Source organism: Nakaseomyces glabratus, chromosome I, assembly GCF_010111755.1.
Source record: "Nakaseomyces glabratus chromosome I, complete sequence".
In the NCBI taxonomy this organism is placed as follows: domain Eukaryota; kingdom Fungi; phylum Ascomycota; class Saccharomycetes; order Saccharomycetales; family Saccharomycetaceae; genus Nakaseomyces; species Nakaseomyces glabratus.
Genome location: NC_088959.1, coordinates 344,051 through 361,749, shown reverse-complemented (window position 1 = coordinate 361,749; position 17,699 = coordinate 344,051). Strand labels below are relative to the sequence as shown.

General features: G+C 40.7%; 8 protein-coding genes across 8 annotated transcripts; 4 read left to right on the top strand and 4 right to left on the bottom strand.

Moving 5' to 3' along the window:
- Window positions 1–176: 176 nt before the first annotated feature.
- Window positions 177–1,847, bottom strand: SHE10 (She10p; the record flags this gene model as incomplete). Its single annotated transcript, XM_447427.1, has 1 exon — window positions 177–1,847. One exon carries the CDS (start codon window positions 1,845–1,847, stop codon window positions 177–179), a length of 1,671 nt encoding a protein of 556 aa, XP_447427.1.
- Window positions 1,848–2,675: 828 nt separating this feature from the next.
- On the top strand, window positions 2,676–3,590 carry SLC1 (1-acylglycerol-3-phosphate O-acyltransferase SLC1; the record flags this gene model as incomplete). Its single annotated transcript, XM_447426.1, has 1 exon — window positions 2,676–3,590. The coding sequence occupies one exon, from the start codon at window positions 2,676–2,678 to the stop codon at window positions 3,588–3,590; it is 915 nt and encodes a 304-aa protein (XP_447426.1).
- A 250-nt stretch (window positions 3,591–3,840) lies between these two features.
- Window positions 3,841–4,851, bottom strand: GVI51_I03751 (fructose-1,6-bisphosphatase; the record flags this gene model as incomplete). The annotated part of the gene is made up of 1 exon (XM_447425.1): window positions 3,841–4,851. The coding sequence occupies one exon, from the start codon at window positions 4,849–4,851 to the stop codon at window positions 3,841–3,843; it is 1,011 nt and encodes a 336-aa protein (XP_447425.1).
- Window positions 4,852–6,119: 1,268 nt separating this feature from the next.
- Window positions 6,120–6,551, top strand: PBP4 (Pbp4p; the record flags this gene model as incomplete). The annotated part of the gene is made up of 1 exon (XM_447424.1): window positions 6,120–6,551. The coding sequence occupies one exon, from the start codon at window positions 6,120–6,122 to the stop codon at window positions 6,549–6,551; it is 432 nt and encodes a 143-aa protein (XP_447424.1).
- A 957-nt stretch (window positions 6,552–7,508) lies between these two features.
- On the top strand, window positions 7,509–8,372 carry MRX19 (Mrx19p; the record flags this gene model as incomplete). Its single annotated transcript, XM_447423.1, has 1 exon — window positions 7,509–8,372. The coding sequence occupies one exon, from the start codon at window positions 7,509–7,511 to the stop codon at window positions 8,370–8,372; it is 864 nt and encodes a 287-aa protein (XP_447423.1).
- A 2,354-nt stretch (window positions 8,373–10,726) lies between these two features.
- VMA1 (H(+)-transporting V1 sector ATPase subunit A) lies at window positions 10,727–13,828 on the bottom strand (the record flags this gene model as incomplete). Its single annotated transcript, XM_447421.1, has 1 exon — window positions 10,727–13,828. One exon carries the CDS (start codon window positions 13,826–13,828, stop codon window positions 10,727–10,729), a length of 3,102 nt encoding a protein of 1,033 aa, XP_447421.1.
- An 810-nt stretch (window positions 13,829–14,638) lies between these two features.
- Window positions 14,639–15,745, top strand: PPH21 (serine/threonine-protein phosphatase; the record flags this gene model as incomplete). The annotated part of the gene is made up of 1 exon (XM_447420.1): window positions 14,639–15,745. The coding sequence occupies one exon, from the start codon at window positions 14,639–14,641 to the stop codon at window positions 15,743–15,745; it is 1,107 nt and encodes a 368-aa protein (XP_447420.1).
- Window positions 15,746–16,506: 761 nt separating this feature from the next.
- ARF2 (Arf family GTPase ARF2) lies at window positions 16,507–17,052 on the bottom strand (the record flags this gene model as incomplete). The annotated part of the gene is made up of 1 exon (XM_447419.1): window positions 16,507–17,052. One exon carries the CDS (start codon window positions 17,050–17,052, stop codon window positions 16,507–16,509), a length of 546 nt encoding a protein of 181 aa, XP_447419.1.
- Window positions 17,053–17,699: the final 647 nt, after the last annotated feature.

Here is a 17,699-nt window from a genome sequence, read left to right as displayed (position 1 = left end):
CAAATTACAAGGTATCAAGTATTGTTCACAGCAGGTAGTATACATATTTGCTAAAATGATTAATTTCTGAGAGAGAAACATAAATTGATTTGGTTTACCTTTCCAGTTTCTGGATAATTGAGGAGTGAATGTGGCTATCTCCATTTGACGTCGGTTATGTCGATTCGTAGATTTTTTTAAGCGGAGATAGGTTCTTCAACAATTTGCTCTTCTTCAGAGGATTCGTTAACTTCGCCAGCTTCTTTGCGTAGTTTGGCTTCCTCTGCCTCCTTTTCTAACCTTTCACGTTCTTGGAAAGCCAAGTTGGCTTGTGCTCTTAGAATGTATAGGTACTCACCGTTCTCATTCGTGACAGCTTGAAGTGTGTTTTGGACGTTGTCTAAGAGAAGCTTGAACTCGCTGATCTTAATTTGACGTTTAGCCATCTTGTCTCTGGCGTCCAAAATTTGTTTTTTAATGGCCATAAATTTCTTCCAGTTCTTTTCGGATAGCTCAGTTTTAGATTTGCCTTCGTGTTCGGCATCTTCATGGGGAGCTAAAACATCTAGGTAAGCTAATTTCTTGGACCATTCATTGATCATGATATCACCCCATTCTTCAAAAGTAGTCAAATGTTGCTCACGAGAGTTTTCAGCAATCTTCTTGAAATCTTCCAATATCTTGCTTACATCGTTTTCAATATCAGCAACTAAGCTGTTCAAAGTTGTCTGTGTATCATTCAGCATGGTTCTAATCATTTCTCTGGTAATATACTTCTCGATCTGGCTCTTGCCCTCACTGTCGAAGTAAATCTGTTTACCAGTCTCAGGATCAATACCTTGAGTACAGTTGATGTCCTGGATAGCCTTGTTAATCAACTGGAAGTTGTCGTTTGCCTCCTTGTGTAAAACCTTAAGCTTGTCCTTAAACAGTTTATCATTTGCGTCGATCTTTGGCTTTAGATGTTTCTTTACATCACGTACTAGCATCTTGTTAACCATCTTAACCTTCTTGTCAATGTTGGAAGTCCATTTGTCGAAATCTCTTTGTAATTGAGCTTGGTGGTCGATTTCAATATCTGTGATATCTTCTTCTTCCTTTGTTTCCAAGTTCTTTTCGGATGTCTCTTCAGCGGACTTTGTAGAAGTAGTACTGCTAGAACTGTGCCTAGTTCTAGTAATAGTCTTTACAATTGTGGAAGTTGAGACAATTGGTTCCTCTTCAGATTCACTAGAAGTTGTTCTCTTCTTGATTTCCGATTCTACAGTCTTCTTCACATCAGAGGTTATTTGTTTGGCTTCTTTTTTCAAAGACTCAGTCTTTTCATTGATGTAAGCGGATGCACTACTAGTGAACTTTTCGACATTTTCTCTTGTGAACAATTGTGGGATTCTCACAACGGCCAAGTGGTATGCTTTTGAGAGGTCTTCCTTTGCTCTCTCAACATGTCTTTTCAAGTTCTTATTGTACAAATCACTTTTGCAAAAATCGTGGACATATTTGCCCGCGCTGATAGAGTAGTAGAACTGAGCCTTTTGATAAGCTAGGTTAGCATAGGAATGAGCTAAATCGCAGTATTTCTTCTTATCGATCCGGTCCAATTGAGTGTGGACGCGCTTGCAAACGTCTTTGACGTGAGGCTGCACGAGTTCTTCATATTTACCCTTAGCAACAACGAGTTGAGGATGCACAGAGTTCTTATAAGCGGGACTGTTCTTCAAGAGGTAGTCATTCCACAGGGCAGGCTGAGAGTAGTGGCAAGCCAATTGCAGTTGTGGATACTGCGCTCTTAATGGAGACTCGCACGCATACTTCAATCCGAAGTAGACGGTTGCCAAAAACAACAGAAATTTTGTCAGAAACCGCATTTCTCTCTTTGTTGGTCTTTGAGATAAGCTCCAAGGTGGAAAAATATCAAATCTAATATATCTTAACAGGTACCTTGAGCAAAGATGACCGCCATGAATGCCAAATCTGAATTACAGTTGCGATGTTTCTATTTATATTCTTACTTGAACGGATGCCTTGCAGATCGAAGGGGTTCATCGGGTTTCTGTTGCAAAAGAGGGTAAACAATGCGCTACGTGGCTGGTGATATTGCTTGTTCTTAACATAGCACTCAGCGACTTGTCAGCATATATATCAAAGCATTAGTTTAAGTTATACGTTGACGGGTAGCATAACTAGGTAACCCTTTCCCTTGAGGTAATATTGATGTTAGAATTTTAGGATTGTTATCATTGTTAATTGTACTTTTAGTCAATTATATTTGTTGTATGAATGCACATTTCAAGTATATATTTAGATTACAGTGTAAGTTTTGTGCTAATTTACTGAATGAATAAATATACTGTTATATTTTAAGAACCGTGTAGAATTCTTGTGAGTTATTACCTAGCAATAATATCTACTTGGCACATATAGAATACCATTTCCAAAGGCAGTTGGTACATATTAATTTCTGCAGTAAACTCGTAAAGTGAGAGAGCCAACAGAGGGCGAGAGCCAAGCCAGAAACGTATGGGCAAAGATCAACGCAATTGTTGAATACATATAATAGTCAGCATATAAATGGGGTATATCGTGGTTATTACTCATATCTACATTGATTGGAACCACCAAAGCATATATTTGAAGGAAACCTAGACACGAGCCTTCATCTTTAGTATTTATTCAGGAATTCGCAGGTCAAAAATATGGGTTTCTTTAGCATTGCATTGTACTACCTGAGAACTGTCTCATGGGTTCTAATTTTGATGGTTGCTGCCGCATATGGTACTGTTGCATCTGTGTTTTTGACATTGATAGGTAAGCAGCATTTGGCTCAATGGGCCACAGCAAGGTTCTATTACTACGCAATGTCAATGCTTATGGGTATTGATGTCAAGATCATCAATGAGGATGTTTTGAAAGGCAAGCCCTTCATTGCAGTCTCCAATCATCAATCTACCTTGGACATATTGTTTTTAGGTAGGATCTTTCCTCAAGGATGTACTGTTACGGCCAAGAAGTCATTGAAATATGTTCCATTTTTAGGATGGTTCATGGCATTGAGTGGAACTTACTTCCTAGACAGATCAAACAGGGAAAAGAGTGTTTCCACTTTAAATAGAGGCTTGCAAAATATTAGAGAGAAGAAGAGAGCTCTGTGGATTTTCCCAGAAGGTACAAGGTCATACTCCACAACACCTAAGATATTACCATTCAAGAAGGGTGCCTTCCATTTAGCTCAACAAGGCCAGATCCCAATTGTTCCAGTGGTTATCTCTAATACTAGCACTATTATGTGCTCGAAATATAATGTGTTTAACAGAGGTTGCATAACGTGTAAGGTCTTGGACCCAATTCCAACTAAAGATTTGAAAAAAGAAGAAGTTGGTGAATTGGCAGAAAAGGTAAGAAACATGATGGAAAAGGAAATTATGGACCTAGGTTACTCGAAGGCTATTAATGATACGAACCTACCACCTGAAGCCATTGAATACATGCAGAAGAATAACAAGAAGCCATCCTCTGTTGAAAGCACTACTGAGTATGGCTCAATAAAGAAGGATGAAGCTACTGTAATGGTTTCCTCTGGTAGTAATTCTCATTTGGAGCAATTGAGTTGATATACATCGTGCTAGCATATTGAAAGTCAATCCTGTATTTTTAGGAAAAGCAACAAGACTTTAACAAAACTTTTAAAATAAATATTATCAAGTGGAAATTGTACGTTGAGGTTGTAATATATTGTTGATAAAGAATAGATGATCTGGTATATAGGATATATAAAACAAGAATACATTAAATTCAAGGAAACTGATAGAATCAATTCCTTTTGTAGCATTTAGAAATTTTGTAAATGGTTCTAGGGTCTTCTTAAGCCTTACCGATGTGCTTCAAAAACTTGTCGATTTCACCTGGAGAACCAACCCAGATGGAAGATTTGTCGTGGATATGTGTAGGAGTCAAATCTAAGATACGTTCACCTCTATCGGTAACGGCCTTACCTCCCGCTTGTTCCATCAAGAAAGCCATTGGGAAAGCTTCATATAGTAGTCTTAATTTACCCTTTGGATTCTTCTTGTCCTCTGGGTAGGCGTAAATACCACCGTATAAGAATGTTCTGTGCATATCGGAGACCATAGAACCGACATAACGGGCGCTGAATGGCTTTCCGTCATCTTGTGGTTCTTTCAAAAAGTTGATAAAAGACTTGATGTTGTCATTCCAGTAGTAAGTGTTACCTTCGTTGATGGAGTATATTTGTCTATACATTGGAACTCTCATATCTGGTTCTGTTAAGATGAATTCACCTAAGTTAGTGTCCAAGGTGAAGCCATTGACACCGTCACCCATGGTCAAGACCAAGTGAGTGGATGCACCGTACATGGCGTAGCAGGCAGCAACCATTTCGGTACCAGGTCTTAGAACATCCTCGACCTTACCAGTAGAGCCTGGCTGTAGCTTGAAAAGAGACACAATGGTACCGACAGAGACACCGGCGTCCAAGTTGGAAGAACCATCGATAGGGTCACAGCAGACAGCATAATTGCCAGTGTTGTGTTCAAAGACAATCATGTCTTCTTGCTCTTCAGAGACCAAGATCTTGACACAATTACTGGACTCCATTGTGTTGATAAAGATCTCATCACCAATGACATCCAGTTTCTTCTGTTCATCACCAGTGGCATTGGATGTACCAAAAAGACCGCCCAGGTGGATCAATTCAGCACGTCTGATTGCATGGGCAATAAACTTGAATGCAAACTGTAGAGCATTCAGAACCAGAGTAAATTCACCAGTGGCATTATGTACACGTTTCTGGTATTCTATAATAAATCTTGGTAGAGAGATAACGTCAGTGTCGATGCCTTCATGAGAACCCATTGTGTAAATTTTATTTCTTGTTATATATATTGATGTCTTGCTGTTTTATGAACTATAGCAAAGATTGCGAATTGTCCAAAGTACTGCTTTAAATACAGGGAAGACCAACGACAAGAATTGTTTGTCCCAATTTCTATTAGCCTTATATATGTGTTTAAGTGCTACAACCCATCACGATCCTATTGTAAAAGATAGGAGTATAGTTCACTATACGTAATACAGGTGTTTTGGCTTTTCCCCCCTGAAGTTATTCCCAATATTTGATAGAATAGTAATCATAGTCCCCAAAGATATCTAAAGTAGAGTTCTTGAGAAGGGCATTTCCTTGTTGAATAAGGAACGAGATTGGCAATGGGATAGGCAAGAATAGCATGGGCTATAGCAATCAAGTGGGCTTACGCAATGCTCATAGCAGAAAAGGCATAAGAGTTAAGTTTTATAGGATCTTTGCTATAATAGGGGTGTCTGTGAGGGGGTTAGCGATGCTCATCCGGTGGGGAGGGCTAGAGTGTCTTCATAAGAGAAGAGGATCGACCCTATTTCTTTGCAAATACCAGTTAAAGATGAAGATCAATGCGAGCTGCCCCTCTAGGTGGGAATGACAGGATTTGCTCTTATTGAAAGGAGGTAGAGAAGAGAAGCCCGTACAGCTGGCCCCTGTCCTGAGGTACACAGTAATGGAACATCGGTTCTGGAAAATAGTTGTGTGAAGATTCTCATTTCAGATGTGATGGGATTTGCAATGAGTATTTGTAACTGGGGTAGTGACTAAAAAAAGCCCCACGATTCTTGTGCCAGACGAGTGCAAATGAGTGACTCTTTCTCACTCACATGATCAAACTGGTTGGTAGAAAAGCTAGCATGGTCGCACTCCTAAACCCTTGTGCCAGACTAGCTAGTCTAATGGTCATTTTACATCATACATTTAGTGGCACAGTATGCTATGCATCGATGCATTGTTGAAAGATATTTCTTTGCTTGGTCATGTGATTCAAACCAATTAAAAATTATGATCTGAAGAGTGTATCACATGATATTGTCAATAGTGATAATATTCGATCTTTGTTCTTTGGAAAAAAGCAAGTACCTGTTTCTGGACTGGACCTATGTGGGACCAATTGTGACGGGTAGGCCATCGGGAGCACGCAAACATAGATCGAGGACTGCGTTAGCCGTTGATTACAAAAGTAGTTTGCATTCAGATATTGAGCTTGGCCCCTTCCAATCTTGAAATAACTATATATAACTGCACACAGAACCACATACCTATGTCTACTCCAGCACCAGTTCAGAAGCCAAAGCTTACAGGGTGGGCCCAAGCTGCCTCCAGGGCTATACCCAAGCAATCGTTATTGAAAAATCAGCAGCAGACTGTGATTGTCAAGGCCCCTACTCCCACACAGAAATCCCACCAAGAGAGGCGGAGTGGTAACGAGAGCAGTGCTAGCACGTCGCCAACATCGTCAGTTTCAGGACAACCTAAGAAGCAGAGACCATACAATAGAGACGAGGTACGGGAGTACATGCAGAGCTTATTCAAGGAGCAGAGCCGCAATGCCAAGACTTACAAGCAAGTGCTGAAAGAGACCCAGCTGGGCGACCTTACCGAGACCAGTGACTGGGGCACAGTCACCAACAAGAACACCAGAAACAAGAAATATGGTACTCTAGCTGAGATCGCTAGGGTATTAAGGAATTGAATGAAAACCTACAATCACAAAGACAACTTCCTATCTCGTGGATATCCTAATCCCTTCTTCACCTATTTAAATCCAATTATGTTCATTATCAAGTTGAGAGTTTCCCAAAATGAACTCAATAGAAGAAACCCTAATTATTTAAAGGAGAGGTATAAAGGTGTCACCAGCAATATAAGCATTACTGACACTTTTTTCAGGTGATATCAAGCATAAATACAGTAAATAACACACACCTCATACAAATACATCACATAACCATACTCAAAGGCATGATCCAGGCATTCTTATAACATTCTATATAAACATAAGACATCTTATACGTACTCTCACATGGTATCCGTCATTGGCTACTCCACAACAAGGTGCCTTCGCCGGCTCCCTGTCCCCTACTGGCCCCTACTGGCCCTTACTGGCCCCCCGCAATTAATTCTTGTTCAGCCGATGGGGTTGGGTCCAGTAGGTTTATGCACAAAAACAGCCGTGTAACCTTGTTAGAGCCTGTATATAATGTGGGGTCTGGGTGACCGAACAATTGAAGCGCAAGATCTCTGACTTTTGAAGAAGCACTTCCCCTGTCAGAGACAGTATAGTGGTAGTAGGGAAGCAGTTGGTGGATAAGGAATAAGGCATTTGCCCGCTACTGATTGGGCCGCACGGCTTTGATGGTTTGAATGATTGTCACTTCTTGCCGTATATCTTCTGTGTTTCCTGCGATTAGGGCTCTTCTTGAAGCTTATTTTAGGGGTTAAGGGAGATAGGGCTTCACAGTCTTAGGGCCGCGATACTTTCTCGATGCCTCCCTAGAGGTTTCTCGTGAAGCCACTTGTGGGCGTGGGTGTGGGGGCGGGGGGGCCAGGCGATGAGCTGGTGTAATTAAGTATATATAGGGCATTGACACTTTGATGTTTGAGAAGGGTTTTCTTTATGAGCCTGGGTAACCCAGAGATAGAGTAGACAATGTTGAGGAGTGTTAGGAGTAGGGTTCAAATACGGTTGTACCACCAACACTTCGAGTCCAGGACGTTGCAGCAGTACCTGAAAGATCCCATCAAGTTGCTGGTGTTGCCTGTGAAGGAGAAGGATGTTTTTGTATACTATAAGCATGGTGATGACCTCGTGAACCGGCAATCGAGGATAATACGCTCTGAGAAGTGGATCATAGACAAGTCCTTGAAGTTGTGGAGCAAGCTAGAGAACTCAAGCAAGAGCTATAACAAGAAGATTGTGCTGTATATTACTAAGTTGCTGGATACAGTGCCGTGGAGTGAGGATAGTTTGATCAGTGTTCCGAACGAGAGCTCTCTGTTGAAAAGGCTGAAGGATGATGGGGATAGGATTACGCTGAAGGAGTATCAGCAGAGTAGCGAGCTGACTAAGAGCCACTTGCTGCCATTGCATATCTACTACCCTATAGACGGGCCCTCGATCCCAACGTCGCAACTGATAAAATCACTTAGAGAGCTGAGTGAAAATGGCCTGGCTTATCACAAGAAGCATATGATATATTGTGCGTTGGGGTTGCCACTCACTATACCCCTTGTTCTTCTTCCGGTGGTCCCCAATGTTCCGGGCTTCTACCTGATGTACAGGCTCTACTGTAACTTGAAGGCATTTCTAGGCGCGAGACACTTGCAGAAGATAGTAAACGAAGAAGCGTCAGATATCTTCTTCTATTCCGTGCCGACGGTTATGTCTGAAGGGGACAACGGACTCACTGAGGAAAAACTACCAATAGTGCTAGACCAATTGGAAGTCCAAGAGATAGAGAACAAGCTGAAGAAAGCTATCCGCCAAAGCCACGGCTCGGTCAAAGAAGACTGATGGTATATGACGAACTCTTAGTATATATTCGATATAGCAAAAACCTAATACAAGATCTTTAACGGCAGTATGTAATATAATAACATGTATTTCCTTGCTGTACTATGAATGTGCTCTTGCCCTGTTATTCAATATGGTAGTTTAGCGGCATCATTGTAGTAAGAGCAAACGCAAACCCTAATTAAGCATTTTCGCACATATAAGGGCCAACATTTGAGATAACAGTCAAGATTTTGACAGAAAGCCCTAATTTATCTGTTTCAAGGCATTGCATTCACATCCCGCATTGTGATGTACTGGTTTTGTGCAGCAACACGTAAGTGGATAGTTGGGGACACGATGGCAGTTGTAAAAAAAAAGCAGTCACAATATGTTTTAACACCCATACCCCCATTCAAATCAATCTCTAGTAGCCTCAATTCATGGAAAAAAAAGAACAGACGTGAGCACAATTTTCCAGATGTGATTTCTCTTTTTACCGGCAGCACTTTTACCGGATTAGGCACTACACTACTGTAAGAGGAAAAGCAGTACATGGGGGGATTGAGGATACAATTGCAAGACCTGTGCACGACTTTCTGTGCATTATCTACCAAAATACTAAGTAAAAGAACAATGTAGGGTGAGAGGGGGAACCATATAATAAAGATCGTAAGGTAGTTTGGTTCTCATTGAGTGAAACAGCCGTACAGATGCCAATAGAGAGCTATCGCAACAGCTTCAAAATGAAAATTTAAATCCGCAGACGAAAAGGGCCATAAGTAAATTATCTTCCACGTACATGTCTAGGCACATCAGGTAAATGCAAATTTACCGGCACACCACAGACCCAATAGATCTAAAGGGTAGCTAGAAAAGCGCGCACCAATGAAGCGGTAAATAGCCCAAAGAAAGCGGGTAATCCTAGTACTCAGCATTCTTTGTCTTGTGAAAGCATATAGAAATACATAGAAAACCCCGCACAAGGGAGATAGTAAACTCCCAACGCCAACTACCCAAAATAAAAGAGGGGCCGGGTAATGTAACTTCTATTGCTTTGTTGGGTAACCCTCCTCCCCGTTATTATCTGTTCATTGCAGAAAGCACACACAGAAAGCACTCATAGAGAGAAAGCCACGTAGAAAGACAAAAACTACAGAACTTGGCAAGAAAATAGCGGAGGGATCCAAAGACGAACTGACGAAGGTTTCAAGTAGGGCAGTAGGGAGGGAACTATGCTTTGTACGTATATTTTAGTGTATTCGGAGCAAGACGATGAGATGAGGGCGTAAGAAACAGCAGCAGTAGCTATTAATTGTCAGGGTAAATCTGAAAATTATTTCATTTGTGTGCTTGGGAGGAAGGGGGGGGGGGGCAAAGGTAGTGGGAGGGGAGGTAAGGATGGTGAGAAGCCGGCCAAAGTGGGAAAATGCAAAAATGCAAAAAAAACTTTGTGGAAATTGGTCAAGCACAAGCAATGAAAGAAAAAATTTTGACAAAGTGACGATCATCGAGTATATAAGGATACTAACTATTTCTAATTGTAAAGTTTTCTTCTAATTCCCTCTTTTTTAACTTAGTTCTATTCTTCTCTTCTTGTCTAATAACACCAATACACTAACATACATTTCACGATGCGTGCTAAGTGGAGAAAGAAGAGAGTTAGAAGACTTAAGAGAAAGAGACGGAAGGTGAGAGCTAGATCCAAATAAGCGGATTGAATTGATTTAAGAACTTTATTTTTTTACTAAAATGTTGTGATTTTCAAATTCTTTCCTGTAATAGCCCCTCCATGTGGGGCGCTTATATCTTTTCTGGCTCGTTAAACCGACCTGATTTGATATATTTGCATTAACTTGCATTATCAAATGAAAAAAAAATTTATTAATAAAATAGTATCTAGGAGTTAATTGTTTTAAGATTTATATATAAACTTAATTTTAAAAATATATTACTTTTTGGATCGTTTTGAAAACACTAGCCGATATTTATTTTTTTCCCCACTCATTATTATATTAGACGTGAGTATAGTATATAGTATAGGTAACGTCATCGTCACTGTTCGTTTCATACGAAATGGTATACCCTCACCCCCTCCACGCCAATTGGAACTACAGATGGGCAATTTCTTATGCCTATGCTTTGACTTAAAGATTAATGATGTTTTGTTGTCTTTTAAATTATATAGGAACAGTAAGATATAAAATATAATAATATAAAATTGATGATGGAAAAGATAAAAACATAGTAGTAATCAGAGGAAATTTTTTTGTGCTAAAATAGCCTTTCTTGGTATGATATGGTTATAGAAGTTTTTTATATCATTGTTGTTTTGTTGTTTTATAAGTTTAAATGTGCACAGATAATGGTTTCTCTCAATCTGTAGACTCAGCAAATCTTTCTTGCATATTGCTCAAAAGTTTTTCAAACTCTTCGTGGACTTCCTGCTCACCTCTGCTTGGTTCAAAGAACTTGGATGATGACACAGAGTGCTTCACATCACTGACGGCTTCTGAAAGCTTGGTCCAGTTAGCACCATTGGAAACAGCCTTTTGGGCCTCGTCATGGTAAGCAATGAAAGACCTCATCATGTCAAAGGTCTTCCAAATTGGGCAGAAGGCATCGTATGTAGAGTAACCGTTTTGTTGTAAGAAATCCTCCTTGATCAAAGCAGCAACATCTAATGTGATCTTGTCACTATCTGACAAAGCAGACTTACCGACCAATTGCACGACTTGTTCTAGTTCTTCAGCATTTGACAGAATTTCCTTCATACGGTCCCTCAGGGTTGGGAATTCTGGGTAGTTGGAATCGTAGAACTTGTTCAAGACATTGGTGTACTTAGAATATGATACTGATGTGTTGATCGATGGGAAATGCTTTCTTTGGGCCAATTTCTTATCAAGACCCCAGAAAACTTGGGTGATACCTAAAGTGGCAGTTGTAACTGGGTCAGAGAAATCACCACCAGCTGGGGAAACAGCGGCAACAATAGAAACAGAACCTACACGGTTTGGAGAACCTAAAGTGACAGACTTACCAGCTCTTTCGTAGAAAGAGGCCAACTTGGCACCCAAATAAGCAGGGAAACCTTGATCTGCAGGCATTTCACCTAAACGACCGGAAATTTCTCTTAGAGCCTCAGCCCATCTGGAGGATGAATCAGCAATCATGGAAACATTCTTACCTTGATCTCTGAAATATTCTGCTAGTGTAATACCTGTGTAGATAGAAGCTTCTCTGGCAGCGACAGGCATATTAGATGTGTTAGCAACCAATGTTGTACGCTTCATAATTGGTTCCTTTCTACCGCTCATTTCTGTGTATAATTCTGGGAATTCCATCAAAACTTCAGCCATTTCGTTACCACGTTCACCACAGTTGTGGACCAGAACTAAGTTAGACAATAGGAATTGATGATCAGAGTCATCATCCAGGGTGACACCGTAGTAGTTGTCCTTTGGTAGCTTTTGTACAGAGAAGTCCATTAATTGGGCCTTGTATGCGCTTGAGTTATCTTCAGTGGAAGTCCAGTTGTTGGTGGATTGGGCTGAAATGTTGGACATATTACCAGACAATTTCAACAAATTGGATGATTTGTTACAACGTAAACCTAATGAACGGGATAGTTTAGCCAAGCCATTAATAGAAGAGTCAATTTCGACACCGTTTTCAATATTGCAACCTTGCATATCTAGAATACCAGCAACGAAACTTTCACGAACACATAATTGTTCATGTGTGAAGGCGGATGGGATACTTCTGGAACCATCTTGGTTGATCATAGATAATGCTAGATCGTGGAAGAGTTTAGATGAGTGATTTGTGACATTTAGGGAAAGCACTTCCATAGTTTCTTCAATTTCTTGTTCAGCAGTTATGTTAGCATTGCCAACATGTTTACCATTTTCCATTAATGGAATTGATTGTGTTCTTCTATATGTGGAGACGGAGTTGATGCTTTCGGAGGAGTAGTCAATGCTTAAACTTGACAAAGCAGATTTCACCTTTGATAATAGATCTGCTTTAGTTGTAGGTACTGAAATTGTGCCTGCTGTGGTAGCCTTTGAAGCAATCCAGGTACCCAAAAGGTAAGCCAAGTTGGTAGCAGTAGATTCGTTAGATTCCAGCTGTTTGGCCAATGTTGGAGTCTCTAACAGAACAGGGTTGACAGATTGCTTGGTGAACATGCGCACACGTTCAGATAAGTAATCAATGTCTCTGATTTCCAAAGTCCAGCTAATTGGTTCTCTGTTAATGTTGGCGGCAAAATCTGATGCGCTAATGTTACTTTCGAAAGTTTCTTGAACTTCTTGTACGATCTCCACAGCACGGCCGTTGGTTTCGTCTATTAGTGCACCCAATGCGAAGTAAGAGACAGTGTTGCCGGCCAATAGGACGTTTTGTTCAGTCTTCAACACCAACGTGTGGTTAGAGTTACATGTGTAAGACAGGTCAGTTTCACCATCCAATTCAACGTTGTACATATCATCATAACCCCTTGGAAGTGCTGTAACGTTTCTAGGCTTACCGTCTTGGCCCATTACCTTGTCACCGATCTTTATATTTTCAATGGATTGGTTGGAACCATCAGCCATGAGCACTTGAGTACCTTTAGCGAAACAACCGACGTAGATAATTGTATCGGAGTTAGAATATTTAGATAGGGATTGTGAAATAACTGTCTTACCACAACCGAACGCACCTGGGATACATGTGGTACCACCTTGGACACAAGGGAACAACGAGTCCAGGACTCTTTGACCTGTTAGCAATGGGTAATCTGCTGATAGTTTCTCTGCCACCGGTCTTGGCACACGGACTGGCCAGGTGTGGAACATTGTGTAGTCGTATTTGTTACCGTCGAACTCAACTTCTAGGATCTTTTCATCGACAGTGTACTCGCCAGCTGGGGCAATCCAGGTGATAGTACCTCTAGCTCTTGGTGGCAACAGGATCTTATGGCTCTCCACTAGACTGTTTTCAAACACGGTACCGAAGATGTCACCTCCTGAGATGTGGTCACCGGTCTTGAAAGTTCCTGGGGTGAATTGCCATTTGATGTCTCTGCTCAAAGCGGGTGTGTCGATACCCCTTGGAATATAGATGGATTGGGAGGACTCCTTAATGGCCTTCAATGGTCTTTGGATACCGTCGTAGATCGTTTCCATCAGACCGGGACCCAATTCAACAGACAATGGCTTACCGGTTCTTAGCACAGGGTCACCCACGGTGACACCCGCGGTCTCTTCATAGACTTGGATAGTGGCCTTGTCGCCGTCGATTCTAATGACCTCACCGACCAGGTTGTCGTGGCCGACTTTCACCAGCTCATACATGGCACACCCGATCATGTTCTCAGCAACAATAACGGGACCAGAGACACTGTAGATAGCACCGTATTGGGACTCGCCGGCCTCGTCGTCAAGGGACAATCTCTTCAGCTCTTTGCGAGCATTCTCCATAGCACCAGCCATTTGCTACTAGTATGATTTCTGTTTCTTGATCTGTTCTCTCTGTGTTGCCCTTCTTTGTATTGTGTAATTCCAACATAAATACACACTATCCTGAAATAAAAGCAATTGAGGGATGAATTTGGGCAAAAGTTCCCACACGAGAAGCGTTGCAAAGGTGATAAGTTTAGTCAGAAGTGATTGCAGGGACATCCACATAGTCCACCATTTGACAGTGTTAGCATCGAACAAAGACCATGGAGTCACTCCAGTCGGATTTGCTACTCTACAGTTTCTTTGAAGCCGTTGTTATCCATTGATCTCTTCACACTTTGGCTAGAACCAAAAGAAAGGCCAACTCCAAGTGGAAACACACGCCCAATTGACACATAAAAAACGGGATGCACACGATAGCGCCTCTGACGCAGCACTGACAGTACTGGATAACATAGCATTACAACAGTGAAGACACGATAAATCATAAATAACATCCAACAACTTGCTCGCTTAAGGCATCACCGGTCCCCTGGTATTATCGTCACCGGTAACGAGTAGCCGGGTAAGTTCCCCTGCCAGCTCAGGGAAAGAGTAGAAGGAGAGAAGAAAAAAAAAGTTGGATGACAATTTGTTTTGGGAAAAGGGAAGGAGCTATAATGGGAGAGAAGCTGTTGAATATACGTGCTGTGGAGCGGTTGCAAGGATACAGGATAGGTCTACATTACGGGTCTACAGAAAATATATAACTCAGTCCTACCTATTGAGAGACAGGGAAGAGAACGGTACTTTACGGGTAAGGCAAAAAGCGAAGTTAGGACCAAAAGGAGACTATAAGTGATGGATATGGATATGGATGTTCCTATGCATGATGCGGTTGATCAATTGACGCCGACTGAAGGTAATGCGGAGGCTGCCAATGACAGCATAGGTGATGAGGTTGACGAGGCCTTCAAGGATGCGCATCCTTCGCAAGGTGCTGTGTTGGACTCTGGCAAAGGTGGTAACAAAGGGTTTGAGCTGAACTCCAGCAACATCAATCAGCTGGACCAGTGGATAGAACACCTGGGCAAGTGTGAAATACTATCGGAGGACGATGTTTCCAAGCTTTGTAAGATGGCTGTGGAGGTCCTGCAGTTCGAAGAGAACGTTCAACCTATCAACGTTCCAGTTACCATATGTGGTGACGTGCATGGGCAGTTCCACGATTTGATAGAACTATTCAAGATCGGTGGTCCTTGTCCGGACACAAACTACTTATTTATGGGTGATTACGTAGATAGAGGTTACTACTCTGTGGAAACCGTGTCATATCTAGTTGCTATGAAGGTAAGGTATCCACATAGAATTACGATTCTAAGAGGTAATCACGAATCAAGACAAATTACACAGGTGTACGGGTTTTACGATGAATGTCTCAGGAAGTACGGTAGTGCAAACGTCTGGAAGATGTTCACAGACCTGTTCGACTACTTCCCAATAACAGCGCTAGTCGACAATAAGATCTTCTGTCTTCACGGTGGTTTGTCTCCAATGATAGAAACTGTCGACCAAGTAAGAGAATTGAACAGAATACAAGAAGTTCCACACGAGGGTCCCATGTGTGATCTGCTGTGGTCAGACCCAGATGATAGAGGCGGGTGGGGTATCAGTCCTAGAGGTGCTGGTTTCACCTTTGGCCAGGACATTAGTGAACAATTCAACCATACAAATGATCTATCTTTAGTTGCAAGAGCACACCAGCTGGTCATGGAAGGTTACGCCTGGTCCCATCAACAAAACGTCGTTACCATATTCAGTGCACCAAACTACTGTTATAGATGTGGTAACCAAGCCGCAATAATGGAGGTCGACGAAAATCATAATAGACAATTTTTGCAGTACGATCCATCTGTCAGACCAGGTGAGCCTACAGTTAGTAGAAAGACCCCAGATTACTTCTTATGATCGCTATTAATTATTTTTCTGTAGAGCGTTTCTTGAACTCTTTGGAAGAAAAACCAATTAAGAACTGAGTAATATTCTACATACTGTAATTACAAAAACCAAAAAATAATCATCATTTTATGCAAAGTTAAGTACTAGATATCGAAATGTTATAATAACGCATGCGTTCCAAATAAATTAATGGTGCCACCTGAATTCTCTACCAAAATGCCTATAGGATCATAAAGAGCCTGCAATCCTGTTACACAGTCTCTGAGTTTGCTTCGTTTGGGGGTGCCTATGCAGCCTTTATATAATTCTAATTCTTTATTATGGGTGTTTTACATTTTGTTAGTTAAATTAAGTCTTGGAATTTCTTTTAGCATACCCTCCAGGGCAGTCACGTTAAAATTTTGAAGGACTAGAGTCATAATATTTAATACGAACATGATAACGGTTAAGTCATCAATATTAGCATAAAGTTAGAATTTTATTCCAATATCTATAGTTTTTTATAATTGGCAAGTACTTGATTGAGCCTTCTTTACTCTTACTAGAAATTCCATCAGTACATTATTTAAGCCGTATTATTAATTTAATAAATTACTTATTCGAGACTTTTAACATTCTTTATTTTTTTTGGGAAAGACAAATTATATAGTTATGAAATGGAGAAATATAACAAAACACTTCTAAGTAGTATGACTATTATTAAACGAATCAAGTAATAATTTGAATCCCATAGTACAGTGGTAATATACCCGCCATAAGAAACTCTAAATTTATTCCTTGTTGTTCAAATTGTTGCTTAACCATTCTAGACCCTCGTACAAACCTTCACCGGTAGTAGCACAGGTAGCTTGGATGAACCATGGACGGTTCCTGATGGAGTGCAAGCCCAACTTTTCAGTAATTTCAGCGGCAGACATAGCTTCTGGCAAATCTTGCTTGTTAGCGAAAACTAACCATACTGCATTTCTCAATTCATCCTCATTCAACATTCTTTGCATAACTTCTCTAGCCTCACCAATACGAGATCTATCGTTGGAGTCAACAACAAAGATAACACCTTCAGTGTTTCTGTAGTAGTGTCTCCATAGAGATCTGATTCTGTCTTGTCCACCAACATCCCAGACGGTGAAGGAGATGTTCTTATATTGCACAGTTTCAACGTTGAAACCAATGGTTGGAATGGTAGTGATGACTTCACCCAACTTCAGCTTGTAAAGAACAGTGGTTTTACCAGCACCATCAAGACCGACCATCAGGATACGCATCTCCTTGTTACCAAACAAGTTGCTGAACAACTTTGAAGCGAAAAGACCCATTTTTTTGTTATGTGATAAATTTGATTATTTGTCTAGGCTGTATTAATTCAATTTAACCAGACTTTATTATAAGACTATTGTATTGTTCTGATCAGGTATTTTGTCAAAAGATTTGCTACACAATTACTCACATCACTTTCCATACCATAAGCAAGTAACAAGATCGTAGGATCCAGTTTTCACCATGCAAAGGAAAATAATACGTTTAACAGTGCTGTAGAGAAGTTACGCGTTATAAAAGAAATCACTCCTTGGCAAAATTGACAAAATGCACCGATCTTGAAGAATAATAAAGGTCAATAGTAATCCTAACAAAGTAACGGTTTACAAATAGTTAGTAATATATTCAACTACTTCAAAGAATTGAATCCGACAGTTCCATTTTTAACACAGCACAGTTACAACACTCTATCGTTATCAAAAGGACACGATCGATTTCTGCCCCCCCAACCCCTCTCCGTTCACTATAACAGAATTGGTCTCAGTAATTGATCTTTCAACATCCTCACTCTTCAATAGCCATTGTACAGCCATGATATTAAACATAAAATGAGTGTTCTACTCAGAAATCCATTTATTTACCTTATCATAAGTGTGCTGCCTAGTTTAATTGGGATCAAAATCAAATTAAAACACGGATAACTAAA